General features: G+C 47.3%; 1 protein-coding gene across 10 annotated transcripts in view; it reads right to left on the bottom strand.

Annotated features, from left to right (window-relative positions):
• LOC145354308 (ankyrin-3-like) overlaps nt 1-22,903 on the bottom strand; it is a 736,920-nt gene that overhangs the window by 152,879 nt on the left and 561,138 nt on the right. For all 10 annotated transcript variants that reach the window (XM_080205431.1, XM_080205432.1, XM_080205433.1 and 7 more), the window contains 4 exons: nt 20,614-20,811; nt 15,984-16,082; nt 14,562-14,660; nt 1,081-1,179 (listed from right to left, as the gene is read on the bottom strand). In XM_080205431.1, coding sequence (XP_080061557.1) covers nt 1,081-1,179; nt 14,562-14,660; nt 15,984-16,082; nt 20,614-20,811 — 495 coding nt within the window. The remainder of the gene's footprint in view (nt 1-1,080; nt 1,180-14,561; nt 14,661-15,983; nt 16,083-20,613; nt 20,812-22,903) is intronic.

The following is a 22,903-nucleotide window of genomic DNA, read 5'->3' as shown; positions in this document are numbered from 1 at the left end:
ACGTGGTGTGTTTCGGTGGAGCTGGGCATTGCTGCCTCCGCAAATCTGCTGCCTATTCTAAAATAGAAACCTTTCGTCTTGCTACCCTGCGTGGCCCGACGAATGGGAGGTTCACGATACATCCTAGCAGCACTGTCCTTTGCCCAGTGTACCACCAGCCTATCTAACTGACCACATTTCCTGCCATCTCTATCTCGATGCTTCAGCTGGGAATTATTGGCCCGTCCATCTTTCTTCCGATTGTCAATTTCCTCCCCACACCCCGAATTCTCTCCCAGCTTTGTGTCATCAGTGAGATTACTCGCACAGACTCCCTGCTCTGAAGCATTAGTGATCGATGAAAGGTGCCGGGTTGCCCCTTCCCATTGAAGGGCAGCTCCTGTTCTTTGTTGCCAGGTCATTTCCAAGTTCAAGTTCGTCATTCGCCCCAACTTTCCTCGCCAACCTCGCACGAGATGAGTCAAAAGCCCTGAGTGAACCACATCTCCTGGATTACCTGCTCCCCCCCAACTCAGACAGTTATCCCCGCAAAGCATTCAGTAGGTTTGTCTGGTGTGATCCATTGCTGACATGCATACACTTTAAAAATATCTTAATGGTGTGTCTCATGCTATTTTCATCCCCCCACTATGGACACTACATTAACTGGCCCCGTGGCTGGCAGTGTGGTTTTGAGTTGAGCTGTTGCTGTCTCGAGGCGGCAAAGTGTGTCATCAGGAATCTTCACGAGTGAAATCCTCCACTTCAGAGTTTCCTTAGGTCTGTCGAAACAGCCTCCACATTCACTCAGAGCTGGCACCCTTAAAGTGGCATTGCCCCTCTTAAATGGGATTTAGACTGCATTGGCATCAGGTGCCAAGCAATACGATGTGATATCATTTTGGCATTGCAGTAACATAAGCTGCAGAAAGCATCGCCACACCATGGCCGTATCTGACATCGCACATTGCTGCGCAGGTCTCCTGGGCCTCCTGTCCCTCCCCAAAACAGGGACGCTTCCACTTAGACCAAAAGGTCAGCTCATTTCTAGGCCTGGCCGATGTGAGACGTTTCATCGCTCAGATTTATTTATTTCTTTACCTTAGCTTTGGCCTCCACCTGAGCTCCGTTCTGAACCAGATGACGGACCACGTCTGCTTGTCCAGCCCTGGCCGCCATGTGTAGCGCTGTCTCCCCTCTCTGAAACATGGACGGTACAGGGGCATGGGTTAGAAATCAAACCAAACTTAACGCCACCCATATAATTCAGAGTGAATGTCCCAGAGGCTGCACCCCCTGGCTCAGACCCTTGCTCGGTGGGGTACGCATGGAGTGAAGAACATTTGGAGTCATCCAGATTACCCCGCCTAATTCTCCATCCTCCATGACCGATTGAGCCCCACACACTCCCACTACCCCAGCCCATAACTGCACGGCTTTGACAATACAACGCTCACATTCTTCCTCGCTGAAGTTTTCAGTTTCTTCAATTCTTACCACAACCTTCCTGTGTTTCCTGTGGTGTGTTTCAGGTTCAGCAACGCCACGGTGTCAAAAAGTCTCCTCCTGCTCTTCAAATCCCTTCACGTCCATGCCCCCTGCCTTACCCACTCTGAACTCAGTCTGATTCCACGCCAAAGTGCTTGGCTCATGACTGTTCTTGCAAGCCAGTCACATGCATCAACCCCAGTGGCAGCACCTCCACCTCCCGGTTGTTCAAAGGAAACCATCATCACCTTCTCAAGGCAACCCACAGAGTCACAGAGGTTTACAGCATGGAAACAGGCCCTTCAGCCCAACTTGTCCATGCTGCCTAGTTTTTACCACTAACTGCCTGCATTTGGCCCATATCCCTCTATGCCCATTTTACCCATGTAACTGTCTAAATGTTTCTTAAAAGACAAAATTGTACCTGCCTCTAACTACTGCCTCTGGCACCTTGTTCCAGACATTCACCATCCTCTATGTGAAAAAATTGCCCCTCTGGACCTTTTTGTATCTCTCACCTCTCACCTTAAACATATGCCTCCTAGTTTTAGGCTCCCCTAACTTTGGGAAAAGATGTTGACTACCCTGCTGATCTGTGCCCCTCATTATTTTATAGACCTCTATAAGATCACCCCTAAGCCTCCTATGCTCAAGGGAACAAAATTCCCAGTTTATCCGGCCTCTCCTTATATCTCAAATCCCGATAGCATCCTAGTAAATCTTTTCTGCACTCTTTCTAGTTTAATAATCCTTTTCTATAATCGGGTGACCAGAACTGTACACGGTATTCCAAGTGTGGCCTTACCAATGTCTTGTACAACTTCAACAAGACGTCCCAACTCCTGTATTCAATGTTCTGACCAATGAAACCAAGCATGCCGAACGCCTTCTTCTCCACCATGTCCACCTGTGACTCCACTTTCAACTAAGAGCGTGCAATAAATACCAGTCTTGCCAAGGACACCCATATCCCAGCAATGAATGAAAAAAGGAAGCCAGCCATTCTCACCTCAGGCTACCATATGGACTGAGTTCCCTGATGTTCTGTGGAGCTGCAAATTCCTCGGGCTATTTTTTTTTCCCGAACCTAATCATTCTTAAGTGTGAACAACGGGATTTGTGTGAGCCATGATTGCCATCACTCAGGAAAATTAACAGCAGCACAGAAACTCCCCCAGTAGAGAGGTTGGCTCACCGTGAGAACATAAGAATATAAGAACCTAAGAAATAGGAGCAGGAGTAGCCCCTCGAGCCTGCCCTGCCATTCAATAAGATCATGGCTGATCTGACAGTGGTCCAGTTCCACTTACCTGCCTGCTCCCCATAACCCTTAATTCCCTTATTGGTTAAAAATCTATCTACCTGTCACTTAAACATATTCAACGAGGTAGCCTCCACTGCTTCAATGGGCAGAGAATTCCAAAGATTCATTACCCACTGACAGAAGAAGTTCCTCCTCAACTCTGTTCTAAATTGACTCCCCCTTATTTTGAGGCTGTGCCCTCTAGTTCTTGTTTCCTTTCTAAGTGGAAATAGTCTCTCAGCCTCTACCCTATCTAGCCCCTTCATTACCTTATATGTCTCTATAAGATCTGCCCTCAGCCATCTAAACTCCAACGAGCTTTTGTTTGCTGGAGCTGAGAGAGAGAGAGCTAAGATTTTACCTGTTAAAAACCTGTTTAAAATAAGTTTAAAGCACTTTACTCTTTGTAGAACTGTTTAAAGCATTTATTTATTGTATTTACTGCTTTAAGAATTCTGAGGGTGTGGTGAAAAGGCATTTGTGGACCAGCCTGCTTTAAATCAGCGCCAGGTTTAAAAGGAGGCCTGGTGTAGACAGCGGGCAGCGTCTGAGCGGGCAGCGGAGTGAGGGGGAAGCAGAGTGAGTTAATAGGGCTTAATATCAAAAAGGGCTGGAAGGAAAAAAGGCCAGGTGAGTTTGTTTGAAAAAAAAACAAAGAAAAAAATTTTTTCAAAACTACTACAGCAAGAAACAAGGAAAAAAATTTTTTCCCCATAAAAAATTACAGTGAATAATGGAGGGGCATGTGATGTGTGGTTTCTGTATGATGTGGGAACTGGCAGACCCCAGGGTCCTTCCCAGTGACCATGTCTGCAGTAAGTGCAGGTTGCTGGAAGAGCTCCAGCTCAAGGTGGATGAGCTGGCCTCTGAGCTACAGACACTGAGGCTCATCAGGGGAAGAGAGGGTGCCCCTAGACTGGCTAAATCTAAGGGTCAGGGACAAAAGGGGGCTGCTGGGAGGAGGAGGAAGGGGGGTGAGGAGCGGAGGCCTCAGCCTCTTAATCTGCATAACAGGTTTGAGGTTCTTGCTTCCAGTCTGGAAGAGGACGAGGCAGGTGAGGTTGGTGAGCAAACTGCACACGGTACATTGATGCAGCAGGACATAGGCAAAGAGAAGGGAAAAAGGAACGTAGTAGTGATTGGAGATAGTGGGGTGAAGAGTATTGACACTGTCCTTTGTCACAATGACAAAGTGCACAGAAGGGTGTGTTGTCTGCCTGGTGCTCGGGTACAGGATGTCGCAGCTGGGCTGCAGAGGAACCTGGAGTGGGAGGGTGAGAACCCGGTCGTTGTAGTACATGTGGGTGCCGGCGACGTAGGCAAAGTGCGGACTGAGGATCTGCGGAGGGAGTATGAGAAGCTGGGAGTGGAATTAAAAAGTAGAACCGACAAGGTGGTCGTCTCTGGGCTACTGCCTGAACTGAGTGCAGACGGGCGTAGGGTTGACAGGATAAAGGAAGTGAATGGGTGGCTCAGGGATTGGTGTGGGAGGAATGGGTTCGAATTTATGGGGCATTGGCACCAGTATTGGGGTAGGTGGGACTTGTTCGGGCGGGATGGGGTTGGTCTGAATCGTGCTGGGACCAGAGTGTTGGCGAATCGAGTAAAGGGGACTGTAGACAGGGCTTTAAACTAATTAGGAGGGGGGAGGGTGCGAGGGTAGGTGACGCTACGAGGTCTAAAGTTAAGGATAGGGTACAGGTAAGGGAAGAGGCCGAGGATGTCCCAAGTGGTGGCGTTACGGCAAATAGGGTCCAGGTGAAGGCTGGGATGAAAGCGCTTTATCTGAATGCACGAAGCATTCGGAATAAAGTGGATGAGCTGGTGGCGCAGATCGACACAAATGGATACGATCTGGTGGCCATTACAGAGACGTGGCTGCAAGGTGACAGGGACTGGGAGATGAATGTACAGGGCTATCAAGTGTTTAGGAAGGATAGGCAGGAGGAAAGAGGGGGTGGCGTAGCTCTGCTGATTAAGGATAGTATCAAGGTGGTAGCAAGGGATGATATCGGAGCCAAAGAGCAGAACGTGGAATCGTTGTGGGTGGAGATTAGGAACAGCAAAGGGAGGAAGACGCTGGTGGGTGTCGTCTATAGGCCCCCGAATAATGATCTGGAGGTGGGGCGGGCTGTTAACGCGCAAATAAGTGCGGCGTGCAGGAATGGGACGGCAGTAGTTATGGGAGATTTCAATCTGCATATTGATTGGTCGACCCATGTTGGACGAGGTGGGCTCGAGGAGGAGTTCTTGGAATGCTGCCGGGATAATTTCCTTGAACAGTGTGTGTTGGAGCTGACGAGGGAGCGAGCTATCTTGGATCTGGTGCTATGTAATGAGGCGGGTAGAATTAGGGACCTTGCGGTGAAGGATCCTCTTGGAGAGAGTGATCATTGTATGGTGGAGTTTCTGGTGCAGATGGAGGAGGAGAAAGTGGGTTCCCGGACACGCGTCCTTTGTTTGAATAGAGGGGAGTATGGTAGGATGAGAGAAGAATTGGCGAATGTGGACTGGGGGAGTGCGTTGGAAGGTAGGTCTGCTGAGGAGCAGTGGAGGATCTTTAAGGAGATCTTTCTTGGTGCTCAGCAGAAATTTATTCCGATGGTTAAAAAGGACAGTAGGAAGAGAGGTAATAAGCCGTGGATAACGAAGGAGGTGAAGGAAAGTGTTAAATTAAAAGCGGAGGAATTTAGAGTAGCTAAGAGCAGTGGGCGAGAAGAGGATTGGGAAAGGTTTAAATGTCAACAAAGATTGACAAAGAAGTTGATAAAGGAGGGTAGGAGAAGCTATGAGGCTGGGCTAGCACTTAATATAAAAAAGGATAGCAAGAGTTTTTATAAATATATAAAAAGGAAGAGGCTGGCTAGGGTGAACGTTGGTCCTTTAGAGGATGAGAAAGGGGAGCTAGTGGTAGGGGATGGGGATATGGCTAAGGTCTTGAATAACTTTTTTGTTTCTGTCTTCACGGAGGAGGACGTGAATAATTTGCCGGGTGTTAGCGATGGAAAGGTGGTAGGAATGGAGGGTCTTAATGACATTACTGTTACTAGAGAGGTGGTGCTCGACAGACTGGAGGGGCTGATTGTGGACAAGTCCCCAGGACCGGATGGAATGCATCCGAGGGTTCTGAAAGAAATGGCGGAGGTGATAGTGGATGCCTTGGTGGTTATTTTCCAGACGTCGCTGGATTCCGGGGAAGTGCCGGAAGATTGGAAAACGGCTAATGTTACGCCGTTGTTTAAGAAGGGTGCCAGGCAAAAGGCGGGGAATTATAGGCCAGTTAGTTTAACGTCTGTGGTAGGTAAAATGTTAGAATCCGTCATTAAGGAGGAAATTGCGAGGCATCTTGAAGGGAATTGCTTGATAGGGCGGACGCAACACGGTTTCATTAAAGGGAAGTCGTGTCTGACAAATTTACTGGAGTTCTATGAGGATGTGTCTAGGGCAGTGGATAGAGGAGAGCCGGTGGATGTGGTCTTTCTGGATTTTCAGAAGGCGTTTGACAAGGTACCTCACAAGAGGTTATTGCAGAAGGTCAGGGGACATGGAGTTGGGGGTAGGGTGTTAGCGTGGATAGAGGATTGGTTGTCAAATAGGAGGCAGAGAGTGGGGGTCAATGGGTGCTATTCGGATTGGCGGTTGGTGACTAGTGGGGTGCCCCAGGGGTCGGTGCTGGGGCCTCAGCTATTTACCATTTATATAGATGATCTGGAGGAGGGAACCGAGTGCAGGGTGTCGAAATTTGCTGATGACACCAAGATTGGGGGAAAGGCAAATTGTGCGGAGGGTGTGGAGAGTCTGCAGAAGGATCTAGATAGGCTGGGCGAATGGGCCAGGAAATGGCAAATGGAATTTAATGTTGGCAAGTGTGAGGTGGTCCACTTTGGTAGGAAGAATGGTAGGAAGGACTATTACTTACGTGGCGAAAAACTGCAGCAGGCGACGGTGCAGAGGGACCTCGGGGTCCTTGTGCATGAGTCGCAAAAACCCAGCTTGCAGGTGCAGCAGGTGGTCAGGAAGGCGAATGGGATGCTGGCCTTCATAGCGAGGGGGATTGAATATAAAAGTAGGGAGGTCTTGCTGCAGCTGTATAGGGCATTGGTGAGGCCGCAGCTGGAGTACTGTGTGCAGTTTTGGGCGCCGCACCTGCGCAAGGATATTTTGGCCCTGGAGGGAGTGCAGAGGAGGTTTACTAGGCTGATACCAGAGTTGAGGGGATTGAGCTATGAGGAGAGGCTGAATAAACTAGGCTTGTACTCGTTAGAGTTTAGAAGAATGAGGGGAGATCTCATTGAGACGTATAAGATGATGAATGGGATGGATAGGATAGAGGTGGAGAGACTCTTCCCGCTCAAAAAAGACAGTAGGACTAGGGGGCACAGCCTCAAGATAAAGGGGAGGCGGTTTAGAACGGAGTTGAGGAGGAACTTCTTCACTCAAAGGGTGGTGAATCTCTGGAATTCTCTGCCCGTTGAAGTGGTGGAGGCTGCCTCGCTAAATATTTTTAAGAAGCGGGTTGATGGGTTCTTGATAAGAGAGGGGATTAAGGGTTATGGGGAGAAGGCGGGAAAGTGGAACTGAGCCACAACAGATCAGCCATGATCTTATTGAATGGCGGGGCAGGCTCGAAGGGCTAGATGGCCTACTCCTGCTCCTATTTCTTATGTTCTTATGTTCTTATGAGTACAGGCCCAATCTACTCAATGTCTCCTCATAAGCTAACTCCCTCAAAACGGTAACCCCCTCAGAGCACAGAAGGAGATTACCATTAGTACACAGATGCTGAGTTAGTGAGGGGGTCAATAACATTCAGGGAAACTGTACTGGGTGGAGCCTGGGCGGTGGGGGCTGGGGGGGGTGGTGTTGCTGTGAGCTAAAAAGACTTTCTGTTGAGGTGGAGAACATGGAGTCTTGTGGTTAAACTGTTTTGACACCTTATATCTGCTTTACAACCAGACAGCACTGCACTGTGGTCAGTGAAGTCACATGTTGGTTCACACGTCTTCCCAATATGAGAGAGATTGTTATCCGCCTGTCAGTACGTGCCCCAACATTGAGGGCACAAAGGTGGGATGTGCGTGTGTGTGCGTGTTACTTATGATTTCAATGTTGAACAGTAAGGAGTCCCAGAACACCAGGTTAAAGCTTATTTGGAATCATGAGCTTTCGGAGCACTGCTCCAATCAGGTGCTCCTTCTCACTCACCTGATGAAGAAGCAGCGCTCCAAAAGCTTGTGCTACCAAATTAACCTGTTGGACTTCAACCTGGTGTTGTGAGACTTCTTACTGTGCCCACCCCAGTCCAATGTGGCATCTCCACATCATGGCTTTAATTTTGAAGTTCAAAAGGCTGGCTTTTCTTGGATTGCAGCGAGACTGCAGGCAGTGAGTGACAAGCCCTTTGAGGTCCTTGCATTTTTTCCCAATGAACCAAGTTGCTGACTTTTTGCTTACTCAAACAGCAGATTGTGCGTGGAAACAGGATGAGATTCTGGAGGGTTCAGCATTTCATCATTTGCAAATCATCAAATAGGAAAGTGATATTGGGATTAGGATGTGGAATAGTGACAGTCTTGAGCAATACACTGAATCATATGTTATACCCATTCATTCTGAAGAGGGCTGCCAAGGGTGATTAAGACTGGGATTCTCATCCCAGATCCCTCTGCTACTGGTTAGCCAACACATTGCCTGCCAGCACTGTTCACCTTAAGAAAAACAAACTCAAATTCATATAGCACCTTTCCTGACCTCAAGATATGCCCAAGCATTTGACAACGAATGAAATATTTCTGAACTGTTGTCACTGGTTCAGGTTGGAACCACTGCAACCAATTGGTACACAGCAAACTCCCACAAGTAGCATTAAGGGTGGCATGGTGGCACAGTGGTACAGTGGTTAGCACTGCTGCCTCACAACACCAGGGACCTCAGTTCAATTCTGGCCTCAGGTCACTGTCTGTGCAGAGTTTGCACATTCTTCCCATGACTACGTGGATTTCCGCAGGGTGCTCCGGTTTCCTCCCACGCTCCAAAGTTGTGCAGGTTAGGTGGATTGGCCATGATAATTTGCCCCTTAGTGTTCCAAGATGTGTAGGTTAGGTGGACTGGCCACTGTAAATGTGTGGGGTTACAGGGATAGGCTGGGGAGTGGGCTTGGGTAAGATACTCAGTCAGACAGTCACTGCAGGCTCAATGGACCAAATGACCCCTTCTGCACTGTATGGTTCTATCTTCTGCTTTAGGTGTTGGTAGCAGAATAAATATCAGCCACGACACCAGAGAGAGCATTTCCACAACACCCCCCCCTCAAAAATCCCTCTCCAAATAGTGTGGTGGGATCTTCTTGTTCACCTGGCAAGGTGAGCCGTGATCTGGTTAACTGCTTTACACGTCATTAGCCCAACTGGTTGACTTTGTTTTAAGCTCATTCTCCCACAGTTTGATCAGGGCAGTACAGGGTAAATATCGAGCTACTCCGCTCCTGACAGGGTGTCTTGTGCAACACAGCGCAGAGATTAAGCTCAGGGATCGGATATACAGGAGTGGCACATCATCATCGGTTCCCCATTTTCCGATCCTCAATTGTGTCAAGCGAGGTTTTGAGAGGTTGAGGAAGCCCTCCCTTCGTGGTTTTTTTTCCAGGATGTTTTTGTTGCTTGAGCCTGTACTTCAGACAAAGCAGTCAACAGCCAAGCTTGATGTGAAAAGCACCTCACTAGCTTTCCCGCCAACGGCACCTCAGTAACATTCCAACCTTTGCAATCCAACTATTCAATCTGACCTAAGCCAGCAGTTTATATCGAGCAGAACTGGAGCACTGTAAATTAGGGAACTTCAAAGAGAAACCCTCTCTACATTAATATACTTTATCTTCAAGACGCAGTGGATATGAAAAACAATTCCCAAGAGTAATCAGATGGTTGCTTGGTGACACAGTTCAAATGAGACACTCTCAACAGGGTCAAGTGCTAGGGGTACAGGGCAGATTGCGGGGGGGGGGCGGTGGGGTGGTGCATAGTGGAGCTCACGTCTTCATTTTCTCAACATCTTGCAGAATGGATTTTCCTCAGTGGAAACTTGTGTGTCAGGAAATAATTCTGATTTGCCTAATTGATTTTTTTTCTCCCCTTTGCTCTGACGTCGACCTTTTCTGAATATTTACACCGGCACACAGTGTTTGCAACACTGAGATTAAAGGGGTGTCACAGATAGCAAGCCCATTGCACCGGCCACACCAATCAGCCCAGCTCCGTCTCACACCCGATACGTAAAGCCTCGGAAAATTTATCACTGGCTATTCCTTCAGAATGTGGAGATGCCGGCGTTGGACTGGGGTAAACACAGTAAGAAGTCTGACAACACCAGGTTTGAGTCCAACCCATTTATTTGATAGTAAACTCACAAGCTTTCGAGGTTTCCCTCTTCGTCAGGTGAATGGAGAGTACTGGCCTCAGACAGAGCATATAACAGCACAGACAGTTTACAGATTACTGATTAGAATGCAAATCTTTACACCTAACCTGCTTTTCAAGTCTTAAAGTGGCCAACAATGTGAGTGGAAGGAGCACTGAGCACAGGTTAAAGAGATGTGTATTGTCACCAGACAGTACAGTAAGTGAGGCTTTGCAATCTGTAAACTGTCTGTGCTGTTATATGCTCTGTCTGAGGCCAGAACTCTTCATTCACCTGACAAAGAGGGAAACCTCAAAAGCTTGAGTTTACTATCAAATAAATCGGTTGGACTTAAACCTGGTGTTGTCAGACTTCTTACTGTATCCCAAGTCTCTCAACACCAGGTTAAAGTCCAACAGGTTTTATTTGGCAGTAAATGCCACTAGCTTTCGGAGCACTGCCCCTTCATCAGGTGAGCAATGCCATCGTTGTGGGGGATGTTGGTGTAGAGCACTGAGACATCCATTGTGACGAGGAGTGTCCCTGGTTCAACTGCTCCATGTGTGCTGAGTTTCTGTAGGAAGTCCGTAGTGTCGCGACAAAAGCTGGGAGTTCTTTGTACAATGGGTTTCAGGATGCCCTCGACGTAGCCGGAGAGGTTCTCACACAGAGTCCCATTGCCTGATCCGGGTGTGTTTGCCTTATCTATCTACAGGAGACAGCCGCGATCACCAATGCGGGGAGTATGTGGGATGAGAGCACGGAGGGTGTTCTGAAGGTCCAGAACAAAACGGGTGGCACAGTGGCACAGTAGCACAGTGGTTAGCACTGTTGCTTGACAGCTCCAGGGACCTGGGTTCGATTCCCAGCTTGGGCCACCGTCTGTGTGGAGTTTGTACATTCTCCCCATGTCTGTGTGGGTTTCCTCCGGGTGCTCCAGTTTCCTCCCACAGTCCAAAGATGTGCGGGTTAGGTTGATTGGCCATGCTAAAATTGCCCCTTAATGTCTTGAGATGCGTAGGTTAGAGGGATTAGTGGGTATAATATGTAGAAATGTGGGGATAGGGCCTGGGTGGGATTGTGGTTGGTGCAGACTCGATGGGCCAAATGGCCTCTTTCTGCACTGTAGAGTTCTATGATTCTATGATTCTATGAGTGGGAGTTCTGATCACAAACCGGACATATAAAGGCGCACACAGTTTACAGAATACTGATTAGAATGCAAGCTTCAGTATTCAGTATTTAAAGCCTTTAGTATTTGTATTTAGTATTAGTATTCTAATCAGTATTTTGTAAACAGTGTGTGCCTTTATATGCCCTGTTTGTGATCAGAACTCCCCACTCACGTGATGAAGGGGCAGTGCTCCTAAAGCTAGTGGCATTTGCTACCAAATAAACCTGTTGGGCTTTAACCTGGTGTTGTGAGACTTCTTACCCCAGTCCAATGCTGGCATGTCCACATCATTCCTTCAGAAAACAACCCTGTTCTTACATCTGGCTGAACAATCTTTAAATTAGAAAAGCAATGATGCTAATTTGTAACAGTTTAGAGAGACTGTCTGTGATACATTAAGTAGTGAAGTATTTACAACTGATCAGATGTTTGGCAGCTTTTCAGAATCTTGGAACTGAAAGAGAGTCCGTCTAGCTTTCCTTTTACCACCCACATTTTTGTTTCATTCTTCCAAGCAGTTGTGGGTTGGCAAGGCCAGCTTTCACTGCCCGTGTCTAATTGAACTGAATGGCTGGTTCGGCCATTTCAGAGGAAGTCAACCACATTGCTGTGGCTCTGGAGTCACATGTAGGCCAGACCAGGTAAGGACAGCAGATTTCCCTCCCCAAAGGGCATGAGTGAGCCAGATGGGTTTTTACAACAATCGACACTGGTTTCACGTTCATCATTATTGAGACAAGCCCTCCAGTTCCAGATTTATTCATTTATTGAATTGAAATTTTACCAGCTGCCATGGTGGGATTTGAATCTGTGTCCCCAGAGAATTATCCTGGGTCCCTGGATGATCTAGGGAACTGCGTCAATGGAATTGAAATCATCGGAATCAGACCCAGACAGAACTGGGAGAGGGGTGGTGGGGGGGGGCGTGGGTGTTGTACTTCAGCCCTGGTTGTTGTTGTAGTTATTATCCTTTGATTTGGTGTAGCATTTACCCACTTAGCTCCAGCAGGATATAGGGAGACTGGAGACTTGGGCAGAGAAATGGCAGATGGAATTTAATCTGGATAAATGCGAGGTGACGCGTTTTGGAAGGTCCAATGCAGAGGGGAAGTAAACAGTAAATGGCAGAACCCTTACAGCATTAACTTACAGAGAGATCCAGGCATACAGATCCATGGTTCTCTGGAAGAAGCAACACAGGTGGATAAGATGGTCGAGAAGACATATGGCATGCTTGCCTTCATCCGTCAGAGCATAGAGTAGAAACATTGGCAAGTCATGTTGCAGCTGTGTAGGACTTTAGTTAGGCCACATTTGGAATACTGCAAACAGTTCTGGAAGCCACACCACCAGAAGGATGTGAAGACTTTGGGCAGGGTACAGTAAAGGCTTACCATTGGTTTGGAGGGTATGAGCTATGAGTAGAGATTGGACAAACACAGAAACATAGAACATTACAGCACAGTACAGGCCCTTCGGCCCTCAATTCTGTGCCGAGTTATGTCCAATCCCAAGATCAAGCTATCCCACTCCCTATCATTCTGGTGTGCTCCATGTGCCTATCCAGTAACTGCTTGAAAGTTCCTAAAGTCTCCGACTCCGCTATCACAGCAGGCAGTCCATTCCACACCCCAACCACTCTCTGGGTGAAGAATCTACCTCGGACATCCCTCCTGTATCTCCCACCATGAATCTTATAGTTATGCCCCCTAGTAACAGCTATATCCACCCAAGGAAACAGTCCCTGCACATCCACTCTATCTATCCCTCTCATCATCTTATAAACTTCTATTAAGTCGCCTCTCATCCTCCTCCGCTCCAAAGAGAAAAGCCCCAGCTCCCTCAACCTTTCCTCATAAGACCTACCCTCCAAACCAGGCAGCATCCTGGTAAATCTCCTCTGCATTCTCTCCAAAGCTTCCACATCCTTCTTATAGTGAGGTGACCAGAACGGAACACAATATTCCAAATGTGGTCTCACCAACGTCCTGTATAGTTGCAGCATAACCCACAGCTCTTAAACTCAAACCTCCTGTTAATAAATGCTAACACACTGTAAGCCTTCTTCATAGCTCTATCCACTTGAGTGGCAACCTTCAAAGATCTGTGGATATGAACCCCAAGATCTCTCTGTTCCTCCTCATTCCTTAGAACCCTGCCGTTGACCCTGTAAACTGCATTCAAGTTTGTCCTACCAAAATGAATCACCTCGCACTTATCAGGGTTAAACTCCATCTGCCACTTTTCGGCCCAGCTCTGCATCCTATCAATGTCTCTTTGCAGCCTGCCACAGACCTCCACCTCATCCACTACCCCACCAATCTTGGTGTCGTCAGCAAATTTACTAACCCACCCTTCAGCCCCTTCTTCCAAGTCATTGATAAAAATCACAAAAAGCAGAGGGCCCAGTGGTACACCGCTGGAAACTTAGTTTGTTTTCACTTGAATGCTGGAGGCTTGAGGGACGACCTGTTAGAAATTTACAAAATTATGAGAGGCACAGATACTATGGATATTCGGAGTTTTTACCCATGTCAATGACTAGGGGACATAGGTATAAGGTGAAAGGGAAAAGTTTAAAGAAGATGTGAGAGGCAATTGTTTTACACAGAGGGTGATAAGTGCCTGGAATGCACTATCAGAGGAGGTGGTAGAAGCAGATACATTAGCAACATTCAAGAGGTATCTTGACAGATACATGAATAGGCAAGGAACAGAGGGATACGGACCACACAGAGGCAAAAATGTTTTATAGATTAGAGTCAAATGTAGGCTTACATTAACACGGCAATCAAGTTACTATGAAAATCCCCCCAACTCCAGCACCTGTTGGGTACACAGAGAGAATTTAGCATGGCTCATGCACATAACTAGCACGTTTTTTGGGCTGTGGGAGGAAACAGGAGCACCCGGAGGAAACCCACGCAGACGTGGGGAGAACGTGCAGCCTCCTCGCAGACAGTGACCCAAGGCTGGGAAACGAACTTGGGTCCCTGGCGCTGTGAGGCAGCATTGCTAAGTACTGTGCCAAAAAGGTCTTTAGTTTCGAAAGGCATCATGTGTTGGTGTAGGTTTGGTAGGTTGAAGGGCCTGTACCTGTGCAGCACTGTTCTTTGTTCTAGACCAAGCCTCTCCTGACCGAACATTTAAATATGCAAAGTAGTTTGCAATGAAAATATTGTTGTGTCCTTAGTTTTATAAAAAGACAAAGTGTTTTCTTACCACGTTTGTTGTATTTGGCGATGCTCCACGTTGCATTAACTGTGTCACAATATTTGCATGTCCCATGAACGCAGCAACATGGATAGGTGTGAGGCCCGACTGCAAAGGATAATATGCTGGATCACACAGACTGTACTGCTCCATAAGATTTACAGCACCTTCGCTAAACAGGTAACACTAAACATACACACACACACACACACACACACACACACACACACACACACAGACCAATACACAAACACACAGACCAATACACACGTACATGTACATAAACACACACAGACCAATACACACGTACCCATACACAAACACACAGACCAATACACATGTACACAAACACAAAAGCACAGACCAATACACACGTACACAAACACAAAAGCACAGACCAATACACATGTACACGTACACAAAAGCACAGACCAATACACACGTACACAAACCAATACACAAACACACAGACCAATACACACGTACATGTACACAAACACACAGACCAATAAACCTGTACATGTACACAAACACACAGACCAATAAACATGTACACGTACACAAACACACAGACCAATAAACATGTACACGTACACAAACACACAGACCAATAAACATGTACACGTACACAAACACACAGACCAATAAACATGTACACGTACACAAACACACAGACCAATAAACATGTACACGTACACAAACACACAGACCAATAAACATGTACACGTACACAAACACACAGACCAATAAACATGTACATGTACACAAACACACAGACCAATACACACACGTACACGTACACAAACACACAGACCAATACACACGTACCCATACACAAACACACAGACCAATACACACGTACACATACACAAACACATAGACCAATACACACGTACACATACACACACAGACCAATACACACATAACAAACCAATACACACACAAACACACAGACCAATACGCACATATCAAAACCAATACACACATAAACACAGACCAATACGCACATATACAAAGACACAGACCAGTACACACAGACAAATACACAGAGACATGCCAACACAATGGCTGAAATAGATACCAATACACAGATTAACAACTTGCACAAGCACCATTGCTGTGTCCTCCACAAAATCACAAATATACATACATAAACACAATCACAGACATAAGCACAGACACACCGATACACACAAAAACACACAGTTGCGCGCACACACACACACACACACAAATACACACACACACACACACACATGCACCTTGATATACAGGCATAGCAACACTTAAGGACAGAAACAGGTATATGTGAACATGCCTATGTATAATGTGTGCATGCACAAATACACAGGTAGAAGCGTAAATTCACAAGAATACAAGCACCTCAATGAAAATCAACCACTCACACACACACAAACATTTTGCTGTTACCTCAGTAACTGCCTGAATTGATGCCCCGTACTTCAACAACAGATCCATTACTTTAATCCTGTTTTTCTTGCACGCGATATGAAGTGGGGTGAAACCATTCTGCAACACAAATTCAAGATTCATCCATGATTCAATACTTTTCAACTGGCCCTTTCAAGAAAAGGAAGGCTTTTCCTCTTTTCTCTGAAGTCTTTTTTTTCTCTTCCTAACTCTTGTTTGGACTGTACCATTAGTGCAGCAAAGGAAATAGGAATACCTAGAGGGATAAAGAGAGGTACAGCGGCGCTAATGGCCTACATTCCATTAGAATAGCAACGTGCATTTATTCAAACACAGTACAAGAGAGCGGTCACACAGCATTTGTCTCCGACTCACATAAGGACATGTTACCAAAAGGCTGATCAAAGTTTTAAGGAACAGATTCAAGGAGGAGTGAGTAACAGAGATGTTTCGAGATTACACCCGTGTTAGGTGAAGGCACAGTTCCTGTGACGGAGCAAGGAAAATTGAGGATGCAAACAGAACTCAGAAAAATAGTTCAACATTCAAATTGACGGCTTCGGGATTTGGCTGGTATTTCTGATCCTTTTGATACATACCTAAGCAAAGCCCCTTTGATCTCTGGCTGACTGATCCCAGGCACTCGATCCCTCCCACTAGCACACTTGCCCCTCTTGCACTGCGATGGTATTGATTCTTTCTCTATTCCTCACGGTATCATTTACCTTCTTGTCTCCCTTCCTGCTTTGCACGCTGAACCCGCCCTTCCTTCTATTTGTTTAGAAATCTGAGTATTGACATGGTGAAAACAGAGACCTCATTGTTATGTAGAGGGCTCCATCCATTCAAGCTCACTTAAAAGAAGTCATCACTGACGCTGTGTTAGTCTTTAAGCTCTTTAAAAAAACATTCAACCTGGGAGGGTTCAATAGTGGAGCCATTTGGCCTTCTGTTTCTAAGTCCAAAACTTTTGACATATAGTTTAAACTTTATTTATCAGTGTCACCAATAAACTTACATTAACACTGCAATGAAGTGACTGTGAAAATCCCCTAGTCGCCACACTCCGGCGCCTGTTCGGGTACACTGAGGGAGAATTTAGCACAGCTAATGCACCCTAACCAGTACGTCTTTCGGGCTGTGGGAGGAAACCAGAGCACCCGGAGGAAACCCACGCAGACACGGGGAGAATGTGCAGACTCTGCACAGACAGTGACCCGAGCTGGCAAATCGAACCCGGGTCCCTGGCGCTGTGAGGTCGCAGTGCTAACCACTGTGCTGCCACCATACACCGGTATATAATATTTCAGTATATTGTAAGTTATTGTTGTTTAATGATGGGAAACATTTGCAGGGGCTCTGTTGCTCACTTCCTGATCTCGTCATAATTGGTCTGTCCCATTCTGCAAGAAGTCCAACAAGTTTCTTTGGAATCGCAAGCTCTTGGAGCGTTGGCCCCTTCATCAGCAGCGTTCCGAAAGCTCGTGATCCCAAATAAACCTGTTGGACTTTAACCTGGTGTTGTGAGACTTCTTACTGTGTTTACCCCAGTCCAACGCCGGCACCTCCGCCTCATGGTGCCCCAATCTGAAGTCAGGGACAGAACAATGTCGGAATAATTTTAAAATCTGGGCCCTGGCTTGTGTTTCATTCGAGCAACTTCCAGAGGCTGGGGCTGGAGAAGGATTTAAAATACCAGCCAGTCTCCCCCCGGCCCCCTTCATCTGTCTGGATGTGAAACATCTGTATTCAGATTCTGACTCTGTACACACAGAAAAGAAACACCTCTTTCCAAACCAGACGGCTGCAGAGATTTACCATCTTTACATCTGCAAAGATTCCTCAGCTAGCCACTGACAGCTTATTCTTGTTCCTCTTGGCAAGATGCTGTTGTGATGCACATTAATTCCCACTAGTTGTCCTCACTGCACCCAAAAATGGATTTCTCACACTGCGGCCAGAGTGAGCGCAGACTGGTTTCCACAGCAACGTTTTCTTCTTACACCTCGTAGCAACGTCCTGAAATGAACCTCAGTTTAAAGTCACCCGGCAAACAGAAAGCAAGCCCGAGATCCTCTCAGTAAAGGAGGACTTGCATTGACTTGGCGCCTCTCAGATCCTGACAGCATCTCCCGAGTCCTTTAATTACAACGACAATTCATATTTAAACAGCGCCTTTACCGCTGCAAAGCCTCGTTCCAAAACAGCACCCGGTTTGACACCGAGCTACAGGGAATATACTCGGGCTGGTCAGGCCAAACACTCGGTGAAGGAGGAGAGAGAGGTTGAGAGGCTGGAAGGTTAGGAAGGAAATTCCAGAGGTCAGGGCTCTAAGCAGCTGGAAGCACAGCCACCAAAGGTGAGACGATTAAAATCGGGGGGTGTTCAGGAGGCCGGAACTAAAGGTGCGCAATTATCTTGAGGGATTGTGAGGCTGGAGGAGATTATAGAGATAGGGAGGGGTGGAGGGCTGGAGGAGATTACAGAGATAAGGAGGGGTGGAGTGCTGGGGGAGATTACAGAGATAGGGAGAGCTGTGGGGCTGGAGGGGATTACAGAGATAAGGGAGAGTTGTGAGACTGGAGGAGATTACAGAGATAGGGAGGGGTGGAGGAGATTACAGAGATAGGGAGGGGTGGAGGGCTGGAGGAGATTACAGAGATAAGGGAGAGTTGAGAGACTGGAGGAGATTACAGAGATAGGGAGGGATGGAAGGCTGGAGGAGATTACAGAGATAAGGGAGCGGTGGAGGGGCCAAAGAAGGTCACAGAGATAAGGGAGGGTTGTAAGGCTGGAGCAGATTATAGAGATAGGGAGGATTCTGAGGCTGGAGGAGATTACAGAAATAGGGAGGAGTGTGAGGGTGGATGGGATTACTGAGATAGGAAGGGTTGTGGGGCTGGATGGGATTACAGAGCTAGGGATGGTTTTGGGGCTGGATGGGATTACAGAGATAGGGAGGGTTTTGGGGCTGGAGGACATTACAGAGGTAGGCAGGGTTGTGGGTTGTGGAGTGGGATGGGATTACAGAGATAGGGACAGTTTTGGGGCTGGACGGGATTACAGAGATAGGGGAGGGTTGTGGGGCTGGAGGAGATTAACAGGTAGGGAGTATTCTGGGGCTAAAGGAGATTACAGAGATAGGGAGGGTTGTGAGGCTCGAGGAGATTACAGAGATAGGGAGGGTTGTGGGGCTGGAGGAGATTAACAGGTAGGGAGTATTCTGGGGCTAAAGGAGATTACAGAGATAGGGAGGGTTGTGAGGCTGGAGGAGATTACAGAGATAGGGAGGGTTGTGAGGCTGGAGGAGGTTAAGAGGTAGGGAGTATTCTGGGGCTAGAGGAGATTACAGAGATAGGGACAGTTTTGGGGCTGGACAGGATTACAGAGATAGGGAGGGTTGTGAGGCTCGAGGAGATTACAGAGATAGGGAGGGTTGTGGGCTGAGTAGGATTACAGAGACAGAGAAAAGATCATGGAGAAAGCAATGTGATGAGGTTATAAAAGGATTTGAAACCCAGTGATGAGAATGTCTGCATTGAGCTAGGAGCTAATGAAGGTTGCCATTCCTACATAAACCAACTGGTGCACACCATGGCTTCACAATTCCCAATGAATGAGTGAGGATTGTTTCGTTCAGTAGGTTAGGGTGTGGTAAAGAATGATATTCACGATGTGGTTTGGATCCCTACACTGGCTGTGATAGCTCAAGGAGACCTCACTGCCTTGCTCCGTGCCCAGAGTTCAAGCTATCTAACCACCGATACTGATTAAGGGAGAAACATTGGCCAGGGTATTTCCCCAGCTCTGTGAAATCTATCTTTAACAACTGATGGGATGACAGATGAAGCCTCAGGTTTTATGTGCTGATTGAAAAGGTGATTGACACGGAGTTTCATTGCTATTCAGTGGAACACATACTGGATCAACTCCAAAAGCTTTTGGAGTTTTAAATCGGCCTTTATTCACATTATAGTGAGAAAGTCTGCCTTCCACAAGGTGGTATACAGACATACCGAGTGCTGCAGGGCATGGGCAGATATATTTTTTGCTTGTCTTACGAATGATTTGCATTTACCAATCATTTGTCCAAGTCATAGGTATCAAATTTCTACTAAAAGCTCTGATTACTTCATTTAGGTCAGATGAATATAGTTAACCAGTTGCAGTCTCCATATGCTTGTCTGATTATAATGAATAATCACTAACAAGGTACCCCATCATCCGAACGTCCACACCTTCAGGTGTGGCTTGTGGTTATCAGGGCTCTCACCCTCTTATCCCTCGGTCAGCACATTTGTGCTGCCCATCTCTAAGTGTGGGACCTGAAACGTCTTCATCGTGGCTTCCCAGGGGGATTGTGCTGTACTTTATTCACAGGGGAACCCCACTGCATTCAATAACTTTAATCCCTTTGGTGAGAAAATAAGGTTTGATAGTAACTTCCAAAAGAAGACTTTGCTGAATGTGCAGAAAAATGCAGGGCTATGGAGAAAGATCAGGGGGCAGTGGAACTAATTGGGTGGCTCTTTTAAAGAGCTAGCACTGAGAGGGGGGGCTGAATGGCCTCCTTTTGAGCTGAAGAATCCCCCTCTGTAATAACAGGAGAGACAGGGTTGGGCGTACTCACCAATGCTTTGGCGTTTGGGTTGGCTTTCTTTTCCAGTAGTACCTTGGCCACCTTGTAATGGCCGCAGTGAGCAGCGACGTGCAACGCTGTCAGGTAGTCATTGGTCACGTCATCGACTGGCACGTCATGGTGGAGGAGCAGCTTCACGGAATTCAGGTGGTCTCCTTGTGTTGCCATGTGCAGAGGGGACAAGCCATTCTGACGGAGGACAAAAAGCCAGTGAAAGGGACGCTCGCTCAGCACAGCGCTTCAACTAAACACAACCTGCACGCTATCCAGCCCCCGTCAGTCAGTGCTGGTATTTAGGTTCCCCACGAGCCTCCCCTCGCCTCACTTCACCTAACCCGGCCGTCTTCCAATCCCTCAGGGATTTATCAGGGGTCCACCGAAATGTGAACAGTCGCACTGTGTGAGTTCCACACACTCAGCCCTCTATCAAACACTCAGGGGTCACATGCCCAAAGATCAAATCTCATTCAGAAAAGACCTGCAAACCCGCTCCTGATGGAAGAAAGTCGTTTACCATGTGAATTAGCCACCCATCCAAATTAGGCAATGAAAGTAAGGCAGATTTGGATCGAAAGCTGACCGTGTAAATTAAAATCTGTACAGCGAGGTAAAAGGCAGTGACTGAATCCAGATGTGGATTAGCAGCCGAGTCGACATGACATTCTCCCTGACACTGAAAGGAAATGTGATCCCTTGGCCCCCCACACCGAGTTTTACACAGCGCAAACATCAGCACGCAGGAGACACATCCTCACTTCGCACACACCCGAGAGTCACAACCAGACAGAAACAATTCAAACCCAGAAAGAGATGGAATCTACACAAAAAAAAAATCAAACAGGAGAAAGAGGCAACTCTCTCATTCCCTTGTTTTCCTCCTGACTTCCTCTGCCTGTTTATAGAATCCCTACAGTGCAGAAGGTGGCCATTCGGCCCATTGAGCCTGCACCGACCAGAATCCCACTCAGGCCCTACACACACAACTCCACCTATTTATCCTGCTAGTCCCCTTGACACTAAGGGGCAATTTAGCACGGCCAATCCACCTAACCCACGCATTTTTGGGATGTGGAAGGAAACCGGAGCACCCCGAGGAAACCCACACAGACACGGGGAGAATGTGCAAACTCCACACAAGACAGTGAGCCAAGCCGGGAATTGAACCCGGGGTCCCTGGTGTTGTGAGGCAGCAGTGCCAGTCACTGTGCTGCCCTGACCATGTAGCCTTCTTGCTGCGCGTTGTTTCAACAGGGACAGTGTGCCCATTATTACTTGCTTTACGTTCATGCGTGAGCATCGACAGTGAGGGCTGGTGACGCATTAACTCACTGGGAGGGTTCCTTTGACGTGAACCACCCAGAGTAGAAGGGACAGGCAACTTCTGAGAAGAAGCTCATTTCAGAGAGCGGCTTTGAGCAAACCAATAGGGTAAGGCCCACAATGGATGCTTGACCCAAACCCATTCCATTCTCACCAAGCAGTCTGGGTTCAGATCTCCTCCTAAGAAGCTGATCTGGTCTTTACTAATATCCTGACTGTGCACATGCATGCTCACCTGTGTACACACACACACACACTTAGCATCTTAATATCAAAAGGAAACAGGATTCCAGTGCAATCTCTGCTGACCAACCCTAGGACACTGAGGCCAAACACTGTGCCTCTATTACCATCAGCTGTGCTTAGTTGATGATATCCAATCTTAGAGAAAAGGGGACAAGAGTAGACCATTTGGCCCTCCAAGCCTGCTCCACTATTCAATATAATCATATCTCAACGCCATGCTCCCACACTCTCCCCATACCCCTCAATTCTTTTAGAGTCCAGAAATCTTATTTATTTCCTTCTATTCAGTGATGTGGCCTTCTGTGCTACAGAATTCCTCAACCCACTAAGTGAAGAAGCTTCTCCTCATCTCAGTCCGAGATGGCTCATCCCGTATCCTGAGGCCGTGACCCCACATTTTTATTTTTAAATAATCTTTTTTCAATCATCCATAGGGTAAAACTGAGCTGTCTCGTGGCTGGTCTGGGCCCAGTTTCGTGACAGTACAGATTTTTATTGAATTTAAATTCCACCATCTGCTGGATTTGAACCTGGACCCCACCCCAGAGCATTCCCCTGGATCCCGAGTTGAGTGACAATACCACGACGCCACCACCTCCCCACTTCACAACAGCTTTGGCCCACTGGATCAAGTGGCCGGCTAACTAATCGACAACCCATAACCCAACACGTGAGGCACCATTAACCATCTAGATAATGGAAGGACATGCCCTCA

Source organism: Carcharhinus amblyrhynchos, chromosome 17 (assembly GCF_965287045.1).
Source record: "Carcharhinus amblyrhynchos chromosome 17, sCarAmb.v2.hapA, whole genome shotgun sequence".
Lineage (NCBI taxonomy): Eukaryota > Metazoa > Chordata > Chondrichthyes > Carcharhiniformes > Carcharhinidae > Carcharhinus > Carcharhinus amblyrhynchos.
Note: the sequence above shows the minus strand (reverse complement) of the source record. Positions and strands in the feature narration are given on the sequence as shown.